The 21,775-nt window shown below is 36.9% G+C and overlaps 1 protein-coding gene across 2 annotated transcripts in view; it reads right to left on the minus strand.

The window, feature by feature from the left end:
* Positions 1-860: 860 nt before the first annotated feature.
* The window catches only part of LQY1 (DnaJ/Hsp40 cysteine-rich domain superfamily protein), a 29,742-nt gene continuing 8,827 nt past the window's right edge, over positions 861-21,775 (minus strand). Inside the window, exons 2-6 of one of the 2 annotated variants that reach the window (XM_089821919.1) lie at positions 2,227-2,310; positions 2,076-2,127; positions 1,771-1,927; positions 1,527-1,570; positions 861-1,201 (exon numbers count right to left, since the gene is read on the minus strand). In XM_089821919.1, the coding sequence (XP_089678045.1) occupies positions 1,549-1,570; positions 1,771-1,927; positions 2,076-2,127; positions 2,227-2,310 (315 nt within the window). In that variant the 3' untranslated portion in view covers positions 861-1,201; positions 1,527-1,548. Of the gene's footprint in view, positions 1,202-1,524; positions 1,571-1,770; positions 1,928-2,075; positions 2,128-2,226; positions 2,311-21,775 lie in introns of those variants that run through there. The other variant, XM_089821920.1, reaches the window with a different exon arrangement.

Consider the following 21,775-nt stretch of genomic DNA (forward strand, 5'->3'; position numbering starts at 1 on the left):
AAAATGAAAACTGCACCTTTAATTTACTAATTAACCACAAATTGCAAAACGAAATTGAATGGTGCCTTGGGGATGCTAAAAATTTCTATTTAATGAGGGTTTGCTAATTAATACATCCTTGAAATTGAATTTTGGCTAACCAAAAGCCATTTCTTAATATTAATTTACCAATTTCATTAAATACCAAAAGCTTTCAAGGCAAATTTAATCTATTAAAGCCAATTTTTGCAATTTTCCTCTAAATCGATTTTGCTAAATAATTAAAATTTTATGACAAAAAATAAAATTGCCTCTAGAGTAAAAATCGATTTTGCAATTTAACCTCATCTTACAAAATTAAATTTTATTTCACCAAAAAAAATAAATAAATAAGATTTTCCAAGAACCTAAGTCTAACGAAAAATTTCCTTATTTGAAAATCATTCAAATTTACAATTAAATCCAAATTTTCAAAAGAAATCGTCTAAGTACAAAATTCACAATCTTATCCTGCCAAGTTGAAATCAATTTTGAACTTATTCGGCCTAAGGATAGAACTGATAGCTCTGGAAAATCAAGTTGAAACCGGGTGAAAAATACATCTAACCTTCTCCGCTGGCCCTAAAGGTGATTAAAAAGGGGGTCCCCAAGATTTTGGGGCGATGTGTGAAAACCTCACAACAAATCTCCAAATGATACAACAAGCACATGATCTACAGATACCACGGGTGTATAATATGCTCTCTATCATCCATTTTTGAATATGCAGCAGTTTGAACTTTGGTGATAGCGAAGCAAACAGTAGCAACAGACATATCCATTTTTTATGTTTTTATTGCAATGCCTTAGTTTATTGTGTTAATGGTCTGAGACTCCATAGATGGAAAATTGATAATAAACCAGGCCAAAAAGTCCTGGTAATCTGGCATTGCAATTATTTTGATGCACTTATTTTGTACAGAGAACCAGAAAAATGCTAAATTGCACAATTTATAGAACAAAATAAATAGCCCTTGCTAGACTTGGTACATATTTTCATCCTCAAGTGTGTCCCAACCAAGTTGTACAAACAATGAACATAGCACAGTGAAAAAATAACAAATAAAAATGTCTTGAAAAATAGGCAGATAAAGCTTCAAAACATTGGATGAGCAGTGCAGCAAATTGGTCATCTCTTTTCTGCTGCTAATGAAAATGTCTTCAGCAGACTTTAATCTGAAATCTGTTGATCATACATCAACTCAATATATTTTTTTCAACTTAAGGACAGGAGCCAAAGAAAATATGAAACTTAAAATGCCACCACATGGTCAATATCGTAATATCATTATTAGTTGTTACACACACAAACATATACATATATGAGTATATATACATGCCTACATATACATACATACACCTGTGTGTGTGTGAGTTTACATATATGTATATGCATCCATGCATGCATACATTATATTTACACACACCTATACACAAACATGAACAAAAAATGTTTTATAACATGAATAGCAGATTTTAGGAGGAAATATCCATGGCTTGAAACATACCAGAATTTTTAATGTGGATCAATCAGTCATCATCCTTAAACTCTCTGCACAAACAAAACAATTCCTTTCACAATTGCAATTATGCAAAACAGCATTTTATGTGAATGAATTTAGCTTCCAAAAAGTTATTTATTACATTCTAGAGAATTATAGATAGTCTACAGAAAGTGCAAATTCAGAAGGTTATTATTGTTAGCCTGAATAACACACCTAAAGATCATTAGTCATTAATAGAAGCGTGTACCTTCTGTCTAAGTACCGAGGCTGGATTCCTGTACCTTGACATGTAGTGCAGGTCAAAGAACCTTTTCCTTCACAGTTTACACATTGGGATACCTCAGTCTGATCTCCTCCAAAGTCAACAGTAATGTTACCCGCTCCCAAGCAAATGCGACATGTTTCTGCAGTTTGTTACACACAGTGACTGAAAGAGAAAGGAAATCGTAGCAACCACAGTAGATCCAAATGCATGATAATGTTCTCCGATACTGACAGAATTTAAAAAAATGGAAAACATCAAACGTATGAGATAAAGGCATTGAAGCTTACGAGCACCAGTTCCTTTGCATGGGAAACATGGCTGGTCATTCTCGCGATTTGCCTGATCATAAATTAAGACTAATTTATGTATGACAGATTCTAAGTATGACTTCCTAAAGCCATTGAAAACAAGTTGCATAACTGAATAAAAAGCACATACTGCATTATTGATTTGAATTTCGTAGAACACTGGAATACCAATACCAACAGCAATGCTGACAAGACCTACAGAAACAGCAACAATCTGTAATCCCAAAGTCAGTAAAGATTATCCCCAAATACTTACTAACAGAAACAGAAGATGTTAAAAAGGTGTCTCAATGTTGTCCACTAAATTATGCTAGAAAGCATCAGCGAAATGTGAAGCTTCTAGAGAAAAAAAGGGAATAGATTGTAAATGCCATAAATATTGAACCTTCATTCCTGGTATTAGGACCTTTGCTGTGGGTTTCTTGCCTCAATGACTACATAAATCGCTTATCTATTAGTTGGAATTATTTTTAGCCACTGATTGAGAATTCCTGATCATCAGCAACATATAATGCAATAGCCTGGTCAATAAATCTGGATTGCATTGAGAATAAGAAAATACCCATCTTAAATGTATTCAAGCTGGGCAAACAACTACTGAGGGTCAAAACCTAACAATCCTTTATATTGAAATGTAGAAATTATGGCATGCAATGCAGACAGTGTTGTGTGTGAAGAATATTATAGACCAGCAATGTGCTGGATGGTTGGATCATCAATATTAGGGATAACTTTAAGAAATGCCCTTTTAGAAAAATGTATGAAATCGTAGCAAATCCAATATTATTTTAGAGGCAAAATAATTAAATTGTATTGGCAAAAAGAAATTTCAAAGTTGGAAAATTTTAAATTTTATTGGCGATTTGTTTTTTGGTCGTATGAAAATTTTGTAAAACCCTAGCGAATCTTTAATTATTTAAGAAAATCACAACCAAAAGTACAAATACTTAGAAACCATAATTTTATAACATTTAAAATACAATAACCCTTTTTAATAGCTGTTAGATGATTCTAAATCAACAATATATATTATAGATCCTATTTCGGGCTAAAATGTTAAGAACAACAAGTTTCAAAGAAAGTTTCCAGAATAATGACACTTGTCCACAATAAAATCTATTTCAGGCCAAAGATTTTAAGGATAAAAAGTTCCTTGGAAAGTCTCCGGAATAGAGACACTTGTCAAGTCTATGTACTTTACATATAACCTAACTTAAATTTTTACCATAGATTGGAAATGTGACCATCGAATAAGACATGCCTCGGAAATTGTAAGCGAAAATATTTAATTTAGCCTGTGGCAACATTAGATTACATTGGCGAAGTCATCACAAAAAAAAAAAAAATTATGTATCATTATTGGCAATTGGCCTAAGCATAGGACCCAATTTTCATAAAGTGTGGGCAACGGGGCCACCCTGAAAAGTGCAAATTTTTTCGCCAAATTCAAGGTCCTCGATGAGTGAAATTTACCACTAAAGTTATCCCTGATCATCATTGATATGGGTTAGTAAATGACAAACTAAACCCTAGTTCTCGAAACAACAAAAATACGACAAGCATTGATACTTTAAATATTCCAGAGTGGGATGACCACTCCTTAGAAACTAGAGCTAAAGAAAAAAATTGTAGTATTAAAATTAAGACCAATAGTAATGGTGACCAGCATCTGTTGGCTGTAGGAAAATGTCTTCGGTCAATATTCTTTAAAAAGCTTAGTTATAGAGTCAAACTAACCCAAATTGCACTCTTAAAGACATAATGACTCAATCTATTAGGTCTAGATCCTATGAATTTATATCATCCTAATTAGACCTATTCTTTGCCAAATAAGTTGTACTACCACCAAATTGCATGCATGCTTCATGATGCGTTATGCCATTCCTCTACAAGTATGAATTGTAGTTCCAATTCCTCGTCCCTTCAAATCCTCACTTAGATCTAACTAAATAACAACAATATGTTGGATATTGAAGTTCAAAATGAAGCTCATCGGATTCTCCATTATCTGCCTTTTGGTATTCCTCTTTTTGGAAGACTTATATAGAACAATGTGGATAATGTAATTATATAAGTGCACAGTAAAAGTATGTCTACTTTTGTAAGTGTAACCATAAAAGAGATATTAATAACCGGCATAACATGGGTGCGCACACCCAAGATAAAACCTAGGCACACTAGGTGCGCATAGGTCTCGGGTGTGGGGACATAGTGCACCTGTGCTTCGACACTACCACTCGGACACCGCCGCACCGCGACCACATCGATCAGTGCACCCGGACGGGCTAGGGGGAAGCAGGTGTGTCACGCATGCACAAGTATTCCAATGCGTGCACCCATGCACGCAGGGTGTGTCCAACGCCCAAGCTAAAAAGTCAAGAATTTTAAAAAAATTCTAAATAATTTTTTTTACTGTAGTTTTTTACATAGGAAAATGGTTGTGGATCCCATGAGGTCTCTTTCAAGCCTTAATAAGGCCAATACACCCATTTTCATTTCACATTTGCATTTCATTGTTTCAAAGCAACAAGGAGCAAGGTGAGAAAAAGCAATTGGAGGAGTTTGGGAGAGCTCAGTGAGTGATTTTGCAAGGGATTGCAAGATCAAGAGGAGCAAGAGGAGAAAGAAGATTTGATTTTGCAAGTGATTCATCAAGCTCAAGGTAGGCTTTTTATTAGTTTTTTGTTTTAGATTCTAGAATTTATTTGTACTTTCAGCTTTGCATTTAATTTTTCAATATTTCATTCTTGATTCATGAATCTTGTTGATACTAGATAGTTCTATGTTATTGTTTTTTTAATTTTATTATTGTTCTATGATTTTTATTTTTGTTACTATAATAGGTTGAAACGTATTTAATTTACTATTTTTTTATTTTCTAGAGTTTTAAGTAGGCTAAAACTAATTTATTTTAATGTATTAAAAAAATGTAAATTACTAATAATTAATTAGGCCGAAATAATGAAAGGTTTTAATGACATCCACGAGACCACCAATCTAAGGGACCAAAAGGACATCTAAGCAACCTACTGAATTTTCTCCAAGTTGTTCCTTTTGTTGTGGAGATGTATTAGAAGATTAGCCTTGCCTCCTCGAACAATTCCTTCATACTACTCACCTGCAAGTTTTCCTTGTACTTATTGTGAATATCTTTGTAAGCCATACACTCCTTCACAAAGTGTCATTCCGTTTCCACCATTTCCTTGCTGTAAAAGGTACAGATTCTTTCTTCCCACCCCTACTTAGGCACCTTTCATCTACCAGTTTCACATTGTAAATGATGAGAGTTGGTCCTTATCTAAGCAATTAAAATTTCAGCCTTGCCTTTAATTGTGGATCCTAGATAGTCTGTCTCCATGTTCCCCTATGTGCTTAAATTCTTTGATGTAATATGCTTTTGTCCTATGTAACATATTAGTCCACATGACAGATTTGAATTTCTCTAACACCCATTTCTTTATCTCTATATTGGTGTTTGGACATTCTTGAGGGTTAATGTTCCATTTGTTCAACCACTTGTTGTTTTGTTTCCTCCAAGTTTTTTCCTACGTCCTAGCTCCTCCCCAACCACCAATTTAAGCCAATGATGATTATCCACATTTCCCACTTTGTTTAAATAGCTAAGCAATCGGATAATAGTTGAGAAATGTAGTTTTTACTTTATAAATGGCATTTGGTCAAATTGTAGAAGACATGGAAATTAATGAGGGAAGTGCATCTGAATATGAGCCTGAGGGAAGTGATCATGGAGCTGATGTAGATGCTCCATCTAATTCAAAGCCTCATTATGTTGCACTAGAGGTGCCTTCTATTGATTTCCCTTTAGAGACTGTGGCACAATTTGCTAGGGGTCCTTATGATCCAAAATCCCCTCTAAAATAATTTGAGAATTACACTCCCTACAATTGTAGGTGGTGGCACACGGAAATGGAAGTGTAATATATGTGGAACAAAATGGTATGGTAGCATTACGAGAGCTAATGTACACCTTTTGTGGACTAGGTATGGTCTGAGCTCATGCCAATTCTTTGCAGATCCTAGGAATGTGAAATATAGAATTGAAGTGAATAGACTATGGGACATTCCTAATGATATTGCAGTCCCAGTGCCTAAATCTTTGGCTGCTAGGCAATGGTTACAAAATATAAAGCAATTACAAGGGTCGCGAGATACATCTACACGTATCTTACATCAGAGAGTAGGGACTAGTCACCTACATCACCCATTCCTTCATCTACACACAGTTTAGCAGGAGATAACAACAAGGGAGATGGAGAGCAAGTGCAGATCCTAGTGGTAGTAACCCCATTGCTTAGTTACTTAACATGCATGCAAGGGAGTAGTTAGATGATGACATTACTGATTTCTTCTTTCCAATGGCATCCCAATACATGTGGCTCGATCTCCCTATTTTTTGAGGATAATGTCCATGGTGGCTAAAGAGGGATGACCATCATTTGAGCCACTAGGTGAGCACAAGTTGAGGACCACAGTGTTGGATAGGGCCTATGACAGGGTTGGGGTCTTGATGGAGTAGATGAAGGCATGTTGGATTGAGTCAAGTTGCATCATTATCATTGATGGGTGGACGACCATCAAGAATTGTCCACTCATCAACATTATGGTCACATGCACTGAGGGCCCATACTTTTGAAGGCAATTGATTGTTTAGGGCATCGTAAAGATGCTGATTTTCGGTTTCATGTGCTTTAGGATTCCATTGAGAAGGTTGGGCCACAAAATGTGGTCTAACTTGTGACAGATGTAACACGTGTGCAAAGCTGCAGGGAGGGTTGTTGAGGCAGCTTATAGGCATATTTGGCAAAATCCATTTTGTGTGCATGCCATGAACAATGCACTTAAGGACATGGGGAAAATTGGCTGAATTAGACAGATGGTTAATGATGGGAGAAAGGTGTGGATGTTTATCTACAATCACCATACATCACATGCACTTTTCAAGGGCATCGCAAAGAAGCAATTCCTTAAACTAGTTGAGGCCAGATAAGCCTCATATTACTTTCTCTTGGAGAGATTGATTGAGTTACAAGAGCCATTGCAACTCATGGTTATGACACAAGAATGGAATAAATGACTCAAATCCAAATTAGAGCAAGGGAAGAGGGTGAAGGACACATTGAAGAGTGATCAATTTCAGAGTGATGCAAAAGACAGTCTCCATCATTACTCCAGTGTTCCAAGTGATTAGATAGGGAGATGCAAATACACCTAACCTTGGAGAGGTTTATGAGTTCATTGATTCCACGCTTGGGCAAATGAGGGTTGTTGCACTTGAGAGGGACCGTATTCTAGCATTCTATACGAAGCACATTTAGCCTATCATTCATGGCAGGTGGGAGAAGCTGAACACTCCTTTGCACATGGTTGCCTATGCATTGAACCTGAAGTGGTACATGCCTAGGCTTGGTAGAGTCGCACCACTTTAGGATGATGAGGTGAAGGTCAAGTTCTTTTAGTGCATTGCCAAGATGTATAATAGTGACACTACTAGTGAGATTCACTCCGAGTAGTTGAAATTTGTCAGTCTTACAAGTAAACCTTAATTCTTGATTCAATGTTCAAAATTCTTTATAATTATAAGTTTTAGTACTTATAACTTATTTAATACTATGTTTTTTCATTACGAAAATGGGTTTGAAGGGACCTAGAAACCCAAATACAAAGTAGGTGCAAAGCTAGACAACTAGCAAACTAAACCGAAAGATATTCAATAAGCTCTTAAAAGTAAAAACAAGTCATAGATACAACACGATAGTTTCTTGGGGTCTATGTAGAGATGAGTGTTATTTTTGGTTTCCTACATCCTCGAAGGTATTTTGATGTAATTACTTTGTTTTTTGATACGATTTTATCTAGTTTAACTCATATTTCATTTGGTCCATAAAACGAACCTTGTATTGTTTAAGTTGAGGATGGACTTAGTCTCCTTAGTGATTGACCCTGTATGATTGTCTAGTCTCATCCCATGGGGTTTGTAAATGTTATTTGGGCTCTCACGTAGTGTATTAAGAACATGAATGTTCATTCTCGTTCATGTTTTGGGTTGTCATGGAACCCTTGGAAGCGTTTTTAAGTCTACCACTAGTGGACGATTGTTTGAGGATCGCAGTTTTGTTTCTATCTTTTCTTATGCAATGATGTTATGTTTATATGTAGTTACAGTTAATGATTATATAGTTGCAAGAAATTTTTTATTAGTGTATATTTAACCCTGTGTTTAGAGGGTTCCTTGGCAAGGCATAACATGTTCTCTATTAAATTGGAAAGTTGCGATGGTAACCAACAATTGGTGTTTGGTCAAAACATATTGATATTTGATAATGTTGTTGGCACTCTCCTTAGTGAAGACATGAGGAGGAAAAATCAAGGAAACTCATCAAGTGATTCTTTGAATTTTGGCAATAGAGGGAGACCTCAAGAAAGAGGCAAACATAATAATAGGAGATCAAAATATGGAAAGACGTAAAATTCTAAAGGAAGAAATGGAGATTGTTGGTATTGAAGCAAAGGACACACCAAAAGAATCACTATTCATACAAGAAAATGAAAAATCAATCAAAGGGCACACCAAAAAGAATCAATATTCACACAAGAAAATGCAAAATCAATCAAAGGAGATCAAAGTTAACACCTCATATCAACAAAGGAAGGTGCTTTAGTCTTGTCAACAAGAAAAACTACATATAATTCAAGGGTGTTCGACTTCAATGCCTCTTTTCATGTAACCCCATGTTGGGAAGTTTTTTCAAAAACTACCAAGAAGGCAATCTTTAAAGAGTCTAACTTGGTGGAAATGAACCATGTGATTTTATTGGCAAAGATGACATGATGTTTAGATTAAAGAATGGACAAAAGTGATTGTTTTTAGATGTGAGACATTTTCATAAAAAGGGATATGATGCCAAACAACTTGACACTCAAGGATGTAGCATCGCCTTTTCTTCAAATGCTTGGAAAGCGACCAAAGGAGCCTTAGTGATTGCAAAAGGTAGAAAATTGGGTATGTTATATGTGCTAGAGGGCCACACTAAAGTGAGAACTGAAAAGGTAGTTGTGAATAATGAGATGGAGCTTTTGCACAAGAGGCTCAAGCTGTTGTGATGCAGAGCCTAATCAAACTCAAAGGTTAATTTTTTCCCACTTTGTTCGGCATGGTTTCCCCCAAGATTTTACTATGGGGGTTTGGAGGTAGTAGTTATTCGGCTGCTATTGTTTCTATTAGACGAGTTATTCTAGCCCTAATTTTTAAGCGTCAAAAAGCTTGTTAAAATGGCTTAGGGTTAGGGATTTCATAATACGTATACAATTGTAGCTTCTTGTGGCAGTATTGAGTTGTAAGGGATTGTGGATTGTAATCCCTGGATAATAATAATATTGGACTTGTTATTGGTGGACGTAGCCCAAGGATTGGGTGAACCTCATTAAATCTTTGTGTCTTGTGTTCTCTTCTGTGCAATTTATTATTTTCTGATATTGGTTATATTTGCATGTAATTGTTATTTATGTTCGTGGTTAATCCTAACACAAGTATACAAGCACAACGAGCCTTGAAATTTTGCTTAAGGGATCAACTTCTAAGTTTGAAATTAGTTGACTTTAAAAATCATGTGAGCATTGTATCTATGGAAAATAAAGATGGGTTAGATTCTTGAAGACCACACATGACAAGAAGACAAATCCTTTGAGGCTCATGCACTTGGACGTGTTTGGTCCTACAGAGGTAAACCCCAATAAAAGGAGCAAATTATTTTGTCACTTTTCTTAATGGTTGCACTTACAAAGTTTGGGTTAAAATTTTAAATAGAAAATCAAAACTATTTAGCAAATTTAAAGTTTTCAAAGCAATTATATCAGACCAGAGATAAATCAAATGTATAAAAATAGATAATGGTGTACAATTGTACTCTGGATTTTAATGACAATTGTGTAGAAATAGCATCCTACATATCAAACATGGTCTACTCACCCATCAAAAAAATGGTGCAACTAAGAGGTTGAGTCAAACAATTTTGGAGAAAGCTTGGAGTATGTTCTCTAATGTAGGTTTGGGGAAAAATTTTGGGTAGAGGCAAATAACATAGTGGTTTACTTTCAAGGCCCTTCATCTCAATTAGATTTTGACATTTGGAGGAGATATCAACAGGAAGAAGGATTTGCTACAATCATCTGCATGCCTTTGGCTGCAAAGTGTTTTCTTACATCCCCAAGGAAAATAGAACAAAACTAGGTGCCAAATCAAGAAAAAAATGAATTTTTGTTAGCTATGGAGAGAAGGAATCTGGCTTTGAAGTTTAGACTATAAGATCTGATTGCCAAACAATTAATCTCAGTGTTGCATGGGTGCGTCCACCCAGGGTAAAACTTTGGTGCACTGGGTGTGTGTACATCTCAGGTGTAGGTACGTTCACACACCTATGCTCTGTCATTGCCGCTTGAGTGACAACGCATTGAGAACACACCATTCGACACACCCTGTTGAGACAAGGGTGCATGAATGCGTCTCAGGTGGGCTCATGTGAGCACGGGTGCTTGCGGGGTACTTCAAGGGGATGTGCAGGGTGTGCCTGGTGCCCATGTTTAAAACCCAAATTTTTTTAAGTTTTTTTATATTAATGTTTTATTGTTCTTTTTTATATGGGAACCCTATTTGGAGAGACTAGATAAAAAGGGTCATTGGTCACTTATGGTGCATGATCATTTATCTTTAAAAGAAAACCAAATAAAAAGGGTCATTGGTCATTTATCATTATCATTATGTTTAAAACTTTAATGTTATTAATTTTACAACTTTCTATGAGTATGTTATTGTTATCTCTAAAAATCACACCCTTGTCCAGTTACAGAAAACTTGACATTTTTGGGAAACATGGAAACACTCATGGGTAGTGGGTGTACCAGAAATAAGAGTGAATCTTTGGGTTCTAGGCCGGCTGCTTATGATGCTCATTAGCCATCTCCTTGGGAGCTACCGGTATAGTGTGAATCTCCACTTGTTGATGCTGCAACTCATAATTATTTGATGAAGGGGCAGATTGCTTGATGTCCATGGATGAGCAAAACATCTCCAGCTTATCCTAAAAATTGTCTTCATCAGAATCCTCTTGCTCCACTGCAGTAGGTTGAGGGTCAACCTCATCAATATCATCATGTCCTTTCTCAGGGACAGAGCTATCCTCAAGGCTCTCTTTTCCATCCTCCAAATCACGGAGGGGTGTTTGCTCCAACAAATGATCTTCTTTCTCCAGCAACAAAACCTCATTTTCATCTAAAGGCTCAAAAGCCATGATTTGTTCCTCAAGAGAAGAAACAACCTTTTTTTCTTCTTCTTCTACCTCAACAAAGGAGGGAAACTCTTCAAATATGAGGATTGGATCCTCTTCCTCTTTCTCAATTGCTACCTATTTGTCCTCCTTAGCAGGCTGCAACTCCTCCCATGGCAACTTTGTGGGCTTTGCTACACTCTCCCAAACTGAGATGGTTGAATCATCAAGAGTCCATATGACCAGTCCACCCTCAAAGAGTGAAATGGTAATGGGTATGGAAGGCTCATGGGGCCATCTTTTTCACACGAGGAGTGGAGAAGTTACAACAGAAAGCTCTTGTGATGGAGGGGACTTCTTGAAGCTTGGGATGACAAATTTTGGAGAAGGGGCTGCCTCTGCTTCCTTGGTCTAAAACTCAGCTGACTGGAGCCTCATTTCCTCCTCTCTTACTGCAGCAACTTGCCTTACAAGCTTCTCCTCAATGTGTTTCTGTCTCTCCCTCGCAACTTCTTGTTGTTGGAGATAGGCCTGGTATTATCTCCTCCCGCTGTCTGTTATACTCATGTTGCCTTTCAATACTCCTCGTCTCCTCTTGAAAGCTTACCAAATAGTCATCTAGGCTTATGCTATCAACATGTTGAGGTTGATTCTGATAATTATCATGATAACTGGAATTAAACTGACCCTCATAGGGTTGCTGATGCATACTGGCAGGCTGCCATAAGGCTTGAGCAGGCGTTAGTTGGTGGTAACTATATGGAGCTTGCTGGATATTTGCTGCTACGGGATTTTGAATATTGCATTGGGCATATCCAGCATTGGATATGTCTTGATATGGATGAAAAAATGGGACATGCGGGGAATTTTCATGAAAATGAGGGTGATAAGGCATATTTCCATGAAAAGAAGCATGCTGAAACATTCATACAAGCTGGAAAATCACTAAAATAAATGAAAACCAGAAAAAACAGGTCTGATTTTCCATATGCCAGCACTTTATCTACTTGAAAACAGTAGATATTCTTCTAGAGTCGCTAGATGTGTCTCTTTGCTGCCTCCAAAGGCAAAAAACTACTGCTGTACACATCAAACAACAACAATAAAAAAACTTTAAAAGAACTGAAAAATCAGCTCTTTGTCCCATTGGGCGTGCCAAAACTGTTATCTCTAAAAATTGTACCCTTGTCAAGTTATAGAAAATGTGACATTTTTGAGAAATATGAAAACACACTTGGGTAGTGGGTGTACGAGATATAGGAGTGAATCTCGAGTTCTAAGTCAGCTCCTTATGATGCTTCACCTATTTGGTATTCAAACATAACTTAAAACTTAGGAGGGAAAGAGATAGAAGGATAACAGAATTAAAACTTAAAACTATGGTGATGCACCAAAATGAATCTTTGAGCGTTAACAGATAATCAACACAATAGAAACCTATAATAAAAGAATTTTAGTACACAACTCAATAACATGATCCTTGCATAAACAATTTATAAGGAGGCTGAATAAGCTCAACCCTTAGGAGGAGAAGACTCTCACAAACTAAGACTGATTCTTAAGACCAACACAACTTATAACCTGCAAAGAATTGTATTTTTCTGCATAAAGGCACCAACATGAAATACAACTTCAAGGACAAAGAACATCACATGAAATTGCATCAACATTAAGTACACAATAATAGAGAAAATGAGAAGGCACAAACTATGTATTATTGCTCAAAGGTGTTACAAATTTGTATATCTCAAAGTGAGTTACAAGAATTAAGGCAAGAATGAGGAGGAGGACTGGAAATATCACAAGTCCTCAGTCTGCCCTCAACTATAACTGCTTTACAAATGAGCTTTAAGCTCATATTTATAGCTTCAACTAGCTGCACCTAGGAGATAAGAACTTCTTGGTCGGATTTTATCACACTTTTTGGACCCTTCGAAGCACTTTAAAAAGGTGATTTAGTGCTGGAAATGCTAGTCGTTGTCAACCTTATCATGGAGGCCCTCCATTAAGCAATCTTATCTTGTCAAAAGCTCATAAAGACTCTGAAAAGTGAACCACTTCAAAAGTAAAGTTCCACTCAGCTTTCTATATTATCAACCCCATCCTCAATGACTTGGCAAAGCACAAAGGTTTGTCTTATCTTATAATGTGCCCTGCATTTACTCTACTTAGGACTGTCCTCTTATCTTGATGACTGGCCAAAGCATGCATATTTGTCTCATCCCCTTAAAATAAATCATAAAGTCACAACCCCACTAAGAAAAGTAAAACTCCACTTAGAAAAGTAGAAGTCCACTCATCCTTATCTTCATGGCAGCAACCCTTTATTGCATCTATAAACCATTGAAGCTCTACTTGCTTGAGGTTGTAGGTGAAAATATGCTAACATTGCCAATTTTAGAAAGAATGCTAAAGATTGGTAACAATTACTAAGTTCAATGGTCATTGATTATGAAGTTTCAAGTTTGGAGTTTGAACTTATGGTTTGTGAATCACATTTCAATTTGCTATATTCATTGTTCAACTATATTTGGTATGTTAATTAAGTATCATTTCATAATTAGCATTTCAAGTCATATATGCATACTATGCAACATCCCCCCTCGCCTCCCCCCCTTCCGCACCCCCACCATCCCCAAATTGAGGCCCTTTTTCTCCCGCACCCGAAAATTGTTTCAACATCCCCCTGCACTGCCGTACCCTCACATTGGAGTAACACTGGTTAATTTGCATCAGAGATGTGATATTAAATGAAAATATCATGCTAGGTCTGCAAGAGCAACAAACATAAACAAAAGAATATGTGTCATTAACAGACATTACTAACAGAAATGATATATCTGCATAGACACTGAAACCTGGAGGTAATTTGCAGCCATCTGCACAAGGCTTAGTTGGAACAACTCAAGTGGAAGCCTTGCATCCCACATAGGTTATTCCCTACACAGTGTGACATGAGTTTAAGGAGAAATCCATCTCTTTCATCAGCCCCCACCAATTACAATGCCTACCCTACACTCTCCCAAGAAATCTACCTCTTTACTAGCTCCATTGCTTCCCCAGTCACCAACATTGGGATGTATTGCTAGCTTGAATGCCCCCTTGCAGCCTCCACTTAACTTCACTGTGTTGTGGCCTACTAGTCCTGGAGATTATCCCACTTGCTCTACTTTGACTAAGCCAATTGGGACAAGTGTTTGGGTGGGATTGTTCCCACACAACCCTCCTGAAGTCCCTCTTTATCACAGTCCCTCTATACGAGTCTCCCAATTCTAACTTGTTGACCTCTACTGAGCACTCGGTGTCAGAAAAGTTGCCTCAACATACTTGTATCTTTCCTTGGTCTAAGTGGCTACCAAATTCAGCAATAGGGAATTCAGACTTACAGCCGCCCTCCTCTTTGTCACACTAAAATCATTGAATGGATGATACTACTAATATGTAGCGAGTAAGGCAATTACTTAATCAGCATCTACAAATATTTCCTGGTATAACAGAGCAATAATAATGTTGGTGATTCTGATAATATGCAGAGGAGTAATATTGCTGACGATGATAATGTTGGTACGCTAGACAAATTTTCAGTACAAAATATATAGAGAGTCAATCACAGGAGATAGCTCCTCAATTATAGAGGCCCACCAAGGAGTGTCAACTCCAGCCAAACTTGCCAATTACATCCACCCTAATCTAATTTCTAGTCAAGCAGACCTAGCTACCATCAAAGGTGCCTACAAAGACAGATTGTGTGAAATGGGTGGATGCAATACAAGATAAAATGGATTCCTTGATGGCCAATTACACAATGGAGGTGGTGAAGTTTCTGGTGCAAGAGCACCTAGGAGGATACAATGGAGCATGAGGACACTAGAGGAGCATGGAGGAAGCTATGACTCTAAACAGGTCAATTAGAGTCTGTTAAGGCCAATCATGGCATTTAGTAACAATAAAAACAATGTAAAGATTAAGGGTTAACATGGGCCAATAGTGCCCCAAGAGTTAAACTTGATGTATAAGGTCACAGACAATGTAAAATGACCCTAAAGGGATCATATTCCATGAATTCGTAGTTTAAGAGGCTTTAGAAGTTAGTTAAAATGAAGTTGTAAATTCAATTTTTTGAATTACAATGGTCAAGTCAATTTAAGCAGGAATCTTAATTTTGTGTTTGTTTAAGAGTATAATGACCTCAAACCAATTGAAGTTGGTGAAGGCAGTTGTTTACAAGTTCAGTAAAGCCTGATCAAGGCATGGAATCATCAAAGTAGGATTTGGGCACATGTTTGTTCAGAATGATTAGAGATAAAGCAATAAAAAGATACTTTTGTTCTTGCAAATTCATGATCAGAAGGCTATTGTGATTGGTGTGACACTAAGATGAATTAGACATCTTATTTCTCATTCCTTTCAAGTTATTGTATGGCTGTTTAATCAATTTGAAACAAGATTTCATTTTGTGCTGACAGGGCCTAAGGGTTTTAGATAATTTCTTCTCACAATTTGATAGAAATAATGGGAACAAGGTCCATTCTATGAATGAAACCCTGATCCTCATAGAATGGACCTCTCTAACTTGTGATTGGTGTGACATTATAGATGAATTAGACATCTTATTTCTCATTCCTTTCAAGTTATTGTATGGCTGTTTAATCAATTTGATACAAGATTTCATTTTGTGCTGACAGGGCCTAAGGGTTTTAGATAATTTCTTATCACAATTTGATAGAACTAATGGGAACAAGGTCCATTCTATGAATGAAACCCTGATTCTCATAGAATGGACCTCTCTAACTTGTAAATTATGCCACTAAACACAGATATGCAGAAGTGAGGATTAGACGGATATCCTGTGAGTTGGCAGAAGCAGGGTGCATTGATTTGGAGCCTAACCTATAGCAGTAAGAGATCTGCCTTAACAAGGTGGTGTTTTTATTATTGATATTGCTTACCAGGGTCAAGGAGATTGTGTTGGATCCTTGAATGAGTCTCAGAAGTGTTGGGAGAGGCCTGATCTAGAAAACCCTAGGTTTAGGCATAAATTAGTGAGGGTTTTGGGGCTCTCATATCTAACAGTGTGATAGCATCAAATTGATTTGGAAATCCTTTGACTGGAGTCATAATCCAACTCTGTCGTGAGTTTCAGGGGTTAAGGTAAGTATTTCTTGTACCTTTTTGTAAAAGTGGGCTAAATGCCCTTAAAAGCTATCCACAATGTCAAGACAAAGAGGTTGGTCCAAAACAACAATATCCGATCTTTGAATAAGTTGAAACACTCTTGAAAGGGTATTAGGAACTGTGATTAGTTTGGAGAATGATTTGGAAAAGTTTGGATAAAACGAGCAAAAACATTCACTGGAGGACTAATTAGGCTAGTAGGCCTAATAAGGAGCAAAATTGGGTTTGTGTGCATAGTGAAAGAATGGAAATTTGGAACCTGTTGAATCTCATTATAATAGGTTGGCGTAGGTGTTTGAAGACCTTGGAAGTCATTGTTAAGAGTGAGATTGGCATTTACCCTATGCCTTAAGCTGTCTTCGAACACTTGATATAAACTAAGAGATTGAATCCATTTGCAAACATATTTGTCTAAAACATCTTGACCCCCAAACCCCTCTGCATCATAGTGGTATCAGAGAAAGAAGTAGGTCTTTGAGGGAGATAAGAATTTGGTAAAAGGATGGCACCTAGAAACCAAATGGAAAGAGAAATTGAGGAATTAAGGGAAGCATTGGAAAGAGAGAAGAGAGTGAATAGGTAACTAGAGGTTGCAAGGGAGAAAGAGGATGGGCAGAGTAGGAGAGAAAGGTCACTGTTACTTTCTATGATAGAAGCATTGGAAAAAGAGAGAGAAGAATGAAGGATTGAGATGAACCATGGAAATGTGGAAGTACACAATGAAGAGGATGCATGTGAGGAGCGTGGGGAAGAAGATGATTGTGAGGAGAGGAGATTGATCAGAGTTTTGAAGGCAGTGCAAGGCAGAACAGTTACAGGTCTTGTTGATTTGCCTATGTATCATGGAAGAATGGAGAGTTTAGAGGTATTGGGTTCGATAGAACCCCTTACAAATTTTTTTGAACTTGAAGATATGGAGGAGGATAAGAAAGTGAAATTTGCTAAGTCTAGGCTAAAGGGTACCGTGTTGACATGGTGGACAAGCATGCAAACAGAAAGAATGGCTAGGGGATTGAACAAGATAACTAGTTGTGAGAGGATAAAGACTATGGCGAAGGGACAGTCTCTACCTAATAATTTTCCAATACAAACAAAAAGAACAGGGCAAAATTTGAAACAAAGAGACATGGATGTGATGAATTATACAAAGCAATTTCATAAATTGAGTATAAAAGGAGTGGAACATAAGGATGAGAAGGTGGCCATGTATTTAAATGGCCTTAGATTCAATAGAAAAGATGAAATAGGCCTGTGTACCTAGAACACTTGAGTGGTTTCAACTTGCTGTTAGGGAAGAAGAGAAGTTAAAGAGAAAGAATGATAGACAAGGAAGCAACAATAGAGGAGGATAATCAATGAGAGGAAGAGGGGGAAGGTCTGTAAATAATTCACAGGGACAAGACAGCAAGGAGAAAGGGAGGTTACAGCCATAGAGGTGGACGAAGATATGGTGAAGGTAAAGGAACACATGTGTTTACTGGAAGGTGCTACCATTGCAATGAGATAGGGCACCCATCCTTAAAATGTCTTAAATGGGATGAAGGGGAGAGAGGCAAAGAAAAGAGGATTACATTGACATAAGAGGAGACTGAAAAACAAGTCATGCATTCAGCAGATCTGGTAGTAGAAGGAGAATTTCTAATTATCAGAAAAGGCAAGCCATTCCAGCAACCACCAAAGGTATCTATATTTAAAACAAATTGTTTGAGCCGTGGAAAGTTATGCACATTGATTATAGATTCAGGAGCACATTATAACTTAGTTTCAATTGATATGGTGACTAAATTGGGATTGAAATCAATAGATTGTCCTAATCCCTGAAAGGCCACTTGGGTAAGTCAAGTGCAGCATGTGGAGGTTAGTCAGAGGGCATTTGCTGATTTCACAATTGGGCCATATCAAGATCAAGTGCTTTGTGATGTTATACGTATGACTTCTGGACGTGATATTGGGAAGACCGTGGCCACATCAAAGGAAGACTATTCATAATGGTTATACAAACAAGTATATATTGCATAAGGATGGTATGAAGTATGAATTAAGCCCATTACGTTGTATCGTGATATTTTTTGGAGAGAAGTTGCAGTTGACTGTGCAGAGTAATGAGGAAGAGGATGCTGGTTGGAAAGATCATGAAAGGTTGCAGAAAAAGGGGATGTAAAACAGTCCTAAAGAGCAGAGAAGTTGGGACTTTAACTAAGTAAAGATTGGAGACATAGAATGCCATGTTATGGAACAGAGAAGTACAGATGGCCCTCTGACATTGCAGAGGAGGACAAATCAGAAAAGTGAGATGGGAAGAGATGGAAGGTTGCAGGAACAAGGTTCTAGGAAAGGACACCAAAATTTTGTTTTGATAGTAATGCTTTTAATAAAGTGAATGGAGGTTGTATAAGGAGAAGGATAACAATTTGGGAGTTTATCTTCCCTGTCCAAGATCAGAAAATCATCATCAAGAAATATGCATGATATTTGGCGCAAGTCATACAACTATTGGGACAAGAGTTTCTTTCTTGTTGGTAAGTATGGTGCAGGAGCACCTAGGAGGACACAATGGAGCATGAGGACACCAAAGGAGCATGGAGGAAGCTATGAGGCTAAACAGGTCAATTGGAGTTTGTTAAGGCCAATCATGGCATTTGGTAACAATAAAAATGATGTAAAGATTATAAGTCTCAAGGGCGTGAGAAGGACCCTAGGACCAAAATTGGTGTAGCATGGGCCAATAGTGCCCCAAATGTTAAAATTTATGTATAAGATCATGAACAATGTAAAATGATCCTAAAGGGATCAGATCCCATGAATTGGTAGTTTAGGAGGCTTTAGAAGTTAGTTAAAATGAAGTTGTAAATTCAAATTTTAGCGGGAATCTTAATTTTGTGTTTGTTTAAGAATCTAATGACCTCAAACCAATTGAAGTTGGTTGAGGAAGTTGTCTACAAGATCAATAAAACCTGATCATGGCATGTAATCATTAGAGAAGGAATTGGGCACATGTTTGTATGGATGGATCAAAGATAAAGCAATAAAAAGATACTTTTGTTCTTGCAAATTGATGATCAGAAGCTCGTTGTGATTGGTGTGACTTTGTAGATGAATTATACATCTTATTTTCAATTCCTTTCAAGTTATTGTATGGTTGTTTCTATTGGAATTATAGATGGAGTAACTGAGAGCGGGGGTGAATCAGTTACTACAAAAAACAATTCATAGATCCCTTAGATGTCTTAAATAACTAGTTACTGTTGATACTCAGTAATCACTTCACAAAATGCTATAACTCGGTAGATTGATTTGTTACTGGTCTCCAAGCATTTATTAATATTAACATGCATGCAAAAGTAAATAACATGAACACAAAGGACACTAGATTTAACGTGGAAACCCAATATGGGAAAAACCACCAAGTAACTAGCTACCAATTTTCACTCTTCTGAAGTGAGCCCTGTAAGGAGCCAACTCTGTTAAAGGTTACAATACATATTGTTAGGTGTGACCCTGTTAGAGGATTTAATCACCTTGTTAAGAGTGGCCTTGCTAGAGGTCTTTAGAACAATTCAACTGAACTGTCACCTTGTTAGAGGATTTACAAAATGGTTGTTAAACCAACTCTGTTAAGAGATTTTGAAATCACTGCTACAATGGTTAGAAAGTAACAATGAATTGACCTCAATAAGATGCAACTGAATTTGCTGATTACAGATCTCTATTCTGCACTATTAGATCCTTCTCAATCAAATATAGCTTTGTTGCTCCTCAATGATCTCTGATCATCCTTCAAAATTCGCTCTTACAATAATCAGTCCTCTTTCTCATTCACATTACATCAAATCCATCACACACACACACAGAATTCACAACTTGACCTCTTATATATACCATTCAGATTATCAAGTCGGCTCATCCACAAGTTACATTTACCAATAAACCATACATCAGTCGGCTACATGTATTATATTGAACAAATAAACTTTATTTCACAAAACAATGAAATCCTTCATTGGCCGACCCTGCTCGGTAAACACTACTCCAAAAACAATTTCCTGAGTTAACCATCTCAACTTGGTTAACACAAAATCTGCAAAATTCTTTGGCTACCGAGTTTACTTGATAAGAACTGAGTTTTCTTCGCTGACCATGAGAGCTCGATAAGAACTGTCTCTGACATATTTCCCTTTGAAAGACCAAGTTAGCTCGGTAACAACTAAATTTTCTTGTTTAACCTTGAAAGTTCAATAACAACTATTTGTACAAGGTAAAGGCTGAGAACGCTCGGTAGACATTGTAAACTTTCTTTGCTAACCTTCTAAACATGGTAAACTCTGTCTTTTGCCTTGCTAACCAACTGAGCTCGGTAGACTCTGACTGATAATTGATATGACATTTGTGTAACATCAAAGACAACACACAATTGAACAATTGTATCAACAATCTCCTTCTTTGGCATTGATGGCAACACAACATATCATAGCAGAATGAAATTTGAAAATAAGTCTTTTCTGACAAAATGCTTCTCTTTCTTACATTTTATTATAGTAATCTTCCTCTTTCATAGTAATCTCTCCCTCTTACATAAACGCTCTTTTTCTTGCAAATTTCAGAAAGATATGATAGTAAACTCTCTCTCTTTGATAGCACATGCCAAAGACAACACAACTTAAATGAAATTCAATGTACTTTAAGTATTGATTCATATGCAATGTTTTCATTACTTTATTGCATTAGCTGATAAATCTTCAATTCTGTACCTGTTGATGCATTACTAAAACTGTATTTTAGTGAGCTTCAGATAGGGGAATGACCCCTAACTTACCTCTTAGGTACATGAATGCATCCTTAGGTAAAGGCTTTGTGAATATGTTAGCAATTTGTTCCTTTGTATGGATATATTCCAATATGATTTCCTTTTCTTGTACCAACTCTCTAACAAAGTGATACTTTATAGCAATATGCTTGGTTTTTGAATGCATCACTGGATTCTTGGATATGTTAATTGCACTTGTATTGTCACAAAACATAACAACAGGTTCCTTTATTTTTTGCTTCATACTTTCCAATAACTATTTGAACCACACAATGTTTGAGCAGTTTACTGCTACTGCAACATATTCAGCTTTTGCTATGGACTGGGATGTACAGTTTTTCTTTTTACTTGTCCAAGAAACCAACCTTTTTCCAAGAAAGAAAGCTCCTCCGCTTGTATTGTTTCTGTCATCAACATTC

This window comes from Cupressus sempervirens, chromosome 3 (assembly GCF_028749045.1).
Source record: "Cupressus sempervirens isolate cs-2001-9-10 chromosome 3, ASM2874904v1, whole genome shotgun sequence".
Classification (NCBI taxonomy): Eukaryota; Viridiplantae; Streptophyta; class Pinopsida; order Cupressales; family Cupressaceae; genus Cupressus; species Cupressus sempervirens.